The sequence below is a fragment of the Sardina pilchardus genome, chromosome 10, assembly GCF_963854185.1.
Source record: "Sardina pilchardus chromosome 10, fSarPil1.1, whole genome shotgun sequence".
NCBI classification, from domain to species: Eukaryota; Metazoa; Chordata; class Actinopteri; order Clupeiformes; family Clupeidae; genus Sardina; species Sardina pilchardus.
Window position 1 is genome coordinate 5,688,173 of NC_085003.1, and position 4,852 is coordinate 5,693,024.

At 47.6% G+C, this 4,852-nt stretch overlaps 1 protein-coding gene across 1 annotated transcript in view; it reads right to left on the reverse strand.

Annotated features, from left to right (window-relative positions):
• LOC134094379 (coiled-coil domain-containing protein 33-like) overlaps window positions 1-4,852 on the reverse strand; it is a 75,954-nt gene that overhangs the window by 70,304 nt on the left and 798 nt on the right. The window contains exons 2-4 of the mRNA XM_062547883.1: window positions 3,843-4,105; window positions 3,129-3,643; window positions 2,574-2,753 (exon numbers count right to left, since the gene is read on the reverse strand). Coding sequence (XP_062403867.1) covers window positions 2,574-2,753; window positions 3,129-3,643; window positions 3,843-4,105 — 958 coding nt within the window. The remainder of the gene's footprint in view (window positions 1-2,573; window positions 2,754-3,128; window positions 3,644-3,842; window positions 4,106-4,852) is intronic.

Consider the following 4,852-nt stretch of genomic DNA (forward strand, 5'->3'; position numbering starts at 1 on the left):
GAAATGAATGTCGCTTTGCGTTCTTGTCATTTCCATTCTGCTCTCTGTTGTGAGGTGCCAGTGCTTTTAATTAAAGCCTGTATGTTCCTACCACAGTGCTATGTTGTGCGGTCTGCCAGCAGGGCCTTGGCAGTGAGCAGAATGTGTTGTACACGTCTCGGCCATGTTCTACACATAGGAGATTGGATCCACACACACACACACACACACACACACAGAGGAGATTGCATCCTGCAGGGGGGCCTGTGGATCGAGCAGCGCAACAAGGAGAGTAATTAAAGAGAGAGGTCTGTCTCAGTCAGCCTTGTGTAAAGGCTCTGCACTGGAGTGCAACAGGGGCCTTCACTGGAGGAGCACACACTTACATGAATGCAAACACACATACACACAGACACTCACCCACACACAGACACAGACACACATGTGCATGCATACATACATACATACACGCACACACACGTGCATACAAACACATACAGTATATACACATACACACACATTCAGAGACACGCATACGTACACACACACACACACAAAATGCGAGGTTGACTAATGGGATGTTATTTGTCTTCCACCTGGTAATGAAAAGCCGCCAGCCTCATCCCAACCTTATCTCTTGCAGGAAGAGACACTCCCCAGTGTGCGCTGAATAATTCTGCTGAACAACGACGGAGCTCAGCGAGAGAGAGGAACACAGTATTATGCACTGGCAGAGACGGATTCATCCATCACTGCGAGCAAAGCGTGTCTTATTTACGCTTGTGATGCATCGCTTGTCCTCTCTCTATTGATTGTCTGAACGCCAGACTCCTTTGCAGATTCTCTATTGCGCAACATTTCATTTTCTGGGAGCAGGTCCCCACGCTGTTCAGCCGCGCAGGGCGTGAACTAACACGGAGAGCTGCTGATGTCTCCATTACCCCAGTCGCCGCTTTGAGCAAATCACTTTCTGCTCCGAACCGCACCGCACCGCACCGCATCGCTCTGCTATGCTACGCTCCGCTCCGACGCCCTGTCTGTAACTCAGAGGGCTGTCAGACGCCGTCGGTGTGAGAGTGACGGGCAGAGCGCAGCGCGACACGAGATGGGAGCAGCTCATCTCCGCCTGGGTGTGTGTGTGTGTGTGTGTGTGTGTGTGTGTGTGTGGGGTGGGGGTTGTCTGAGAGGGTTGACTGCTGCCGTTTTAATAACCCCTCAGGAAGATTTGTACATGTCACAGACACTGCTTAGCCATAGCAGCCTCATACACGCACACACGCACACACGCACACACACATATATACACACACACAAACACACCACTCATAACAGTCTGCATAAATCTTTCTGGGTCTATCCACTGTTACAACAATGCTAAATCATGACAGAAATTACCCACAATGACTAGAAATTGATTTTCCCCCCCATACCCTGTCCCTTTCTTTTTTATAGCAGAAGCCATTTTGAAAATTCAATCAGCCTATGATGTATACAGGTTGCCACTGCAAAGCCGGCCCTTTTGCTATGACATTGAGAATGTCTCCAGCCACTGGACAGTTACAGCTATGTCTATTCATGATGAAGGACTCGGATGCAATCAATTCCCACATTCACATCCAAGAGAAGGTGATAATGAACATGTATTTCTCCTCAGGCAAGAATGGAAGAAATATAACGAGAGAGGTACTTGTTTGAGAAAATAGAGGTACACACACAACTCTTTTAGGGACTGAAAAGAGAAAGTAAAATAACACATTTTTGTTTTTCTTTGTTATTGTTATTGTGCATGTCTGTCCCATGTAAGTGTGTGTGCACCTCTGTGCCACATTTGAGGTGTGTGCATGCTTGTCCCGTTTTAGTGGGTGTATCCCTGTGCCATTTTCAGCATGTGCATGCTGGTGTGGCTGTACACACCTATGCCTCCGTATCAGTTGTAGGAATTTCTCTTCAGAGGCGCAAACACACACACACAGGCATCACAACAATTGCACCAACTACATTAGCACTGGACAGGCCGGAGAGGTTGATCATTTCCAACGCCATTAACACTGTCAGCAGCCATAAGCAGCACTGTCTACTCCAGTTAGTGTGAGCCTCAGGCCCACACACACACACACACACGTGCGCACACACACAATTAGGCCGTAATGGACTGCCTCGAGGCTCACTGATTACAGTGGCAGAGGAGTAATAGGATGAACAGTGGTGGGGTGACCCCTGAAATTAGTCAGATGACCCCCAGACCCCCACAGTTGCTCGGGTGTCATGCCTTAATGTTGGGCTAAATGGGGTGACACTGCTGTAAGTGTGTGTGTGTGTGCTTTAAACGGCCTCTTGGATGCACCTCTGACAGCACTGCTTCCAGTGCCTTCTGTCAACCAGTGAATGTGGTTAGGAGCATTATGTCTTTGGGGATTTCTTTTGAGGAATTACAAGAACCAAGGAGAAAACGGGAGCGCATTCTGAACACACACACACACACACACACACACACACACACACACACACACACACACACACACACACACACACACACACACACACACACACACACACACACACAGCTCAGTGGAGGCCGTGGAGGCTTTACTCACATGTGTATAAGGAAGTGGCAGGGAAGACTGGACAGGGGTGTCCACGAGAGGGAGGAGGATCAAACCATCCTCACAGGTGGGTGGGGGGAGTTTGCTGATCCACCCAGGCTTTAGGAAGACTCCACACCTCGGTGAGAGGGGCGGGCTCTCACCATCCTCATCTGGCTCCATGGGTATGAGCTGAGGAGACCAGATAAAAGTGAATATCTTCCTTTCTCTCTGTCCAAAATATCCAACATAGACAACAGATGAATATTTACCTGCTTCCACTTATACAGTACTTACCTTACTGGAATGTATTGCTCTTCTTCTGATACTTACAGTACATCGTCACTACTAAAACAATGCTACAGCTGCTTACTGGCAGGACACTCAGTGATATATTGAATAGTGACTGTCCAGTGAAACACCAGAAAAAAGGCTGAGGTCTTGCCACATCACACCACACACCACATCACACCAAACCACACCACATCACACCACATCTCACCACATCACACCACACCACACCACACCACACCACACCACACCACACCACACCACACCATGTGCTACCTTTGCTTCTGTGGTCTGTGGAGATGGTGGTGGAGAAGGTCTGAAGTCTTCTGGGTCCTCCTGGGCCCTGGTTTCATTCTCCTCTAGCAGCAATGGAGGCCCTGGACATGTAGTGGGGCCTGAGGATGATGGAGGAGGCCCACCATCAGGCTTCTCGTGCCCCTGCCCTCCCGTGCCATCATCCCCTGGCAGCACCGAAGGTGGAGGGGGAAGACGGCCGATGCTCCTGTCTATAATGACCGGCCGCGTCTCGTGGAAGGCCACTGTGTAGGCCAAGCGGCCGCAGTGCATGGCCAGGTAGTCGTCGTGGGTCCTGAGGAGTGCCATGATGCCGCTGTACTGGTATAGCTCCTCATCCGGCCCGGCAAACAAGTTGATGCGTGGCGCGTTGGTGCGTGGGTAGATGGCAAAGAAACCCTCACCAGCTTTAGTGGCCTCCTCGGCGCCAGAGTCAGTCAGGAGAATGGCTTCCACTTTCAGACGCACATCGTGGTTTTTGTCGTTCTTGCAATATCCTTTAAAAATGTATGGTGCAGAATGTGTATTCATACTCTTTTTCATGTAGTAGAAGAAATCCAAAGGGATTAATGCAGTTTTCTCTAAGCATTACTTATGAAAGCCATCAGAGAAAATACTCATATATTAAAAATATTAAACATCTGCAACACAGGAAACACATTTTCTTTTTCCCCATGGCCACAGTAAGGTACCTACCTTTAGGAAGTGTGAAGACAAACTTGTTAGGGCTGCAGGTATACATGTTGTCCACATTCGCCTGCTTGATGGTACCGGTGGAGCTTGAGTTGGTTTGGAGAACCTCCCCATCATTGACTCTTAATCGGACCCCAGATCCAGAGTTGTCCAGCAGCGGATTCTCCGCGGTCAGAATCAACTGGTACTGACCCGTCTGGTTAAACTGCACGCTCACCAACTCAAAGACAAAGTCCAGCTCCTTCTCTTCAACCTTAATATGACTCCTGTGCATGGTAAAGGAACTTAATAGAATGTATTGCTATTTTCTTACTTATTTCATTAAAAAGAGTACCTGTACAATGTTAAACAATGACAAACTGCAAGCTTAATCACTAACGTTAGTAGCAAAGGAGGGATGAACACGCTTCTGTATTGAGTTGTCTTTCATGTTGCTGCAGCTACGGACAGGGAGCCAATCCCTACCTTTCATATGGGTAAACACCTGACGCAAACCCACTGGCCAGCTAAGATACTGTAAATGTAAAGCAAATACTGTATGCCCTACTGCAGATATTGGCATGGCAATAGCCTATGCATCAAACAACAGGGTTTTTTTTTGTCAACGATTTATGATATCAGATAATTAAGAGAGCAATGAAATGTAATGGTTATATGGTTACATTTTACCAGTGAAGTCAATAAACCAGAGGAAGCGATGAAGCCCTGATAATGGTTCTATAACATTTGAGCCATGACTTTGAACTTGGGTGCAGAATAGCCTTCGTTGTACTTTCACCTGTGTTTTCCCCCCTCCACTCTCTATCTTGAGTTTATTCCCTGAGATTGTAGACACCACAAGAAAATGGACTGGGTCAAAGTCTGTTGTAGATACTACGTGTGCCTCGTGTAATCTTAAAACTGGCTGCAGTTGCAACTGAGTGTCCGGTTATTGACAAAGAATCCATACAGCTGTAAATATACAGCAGACATTATTATCAACTGATAATTACAGCAAGTTGACTGACTCCACT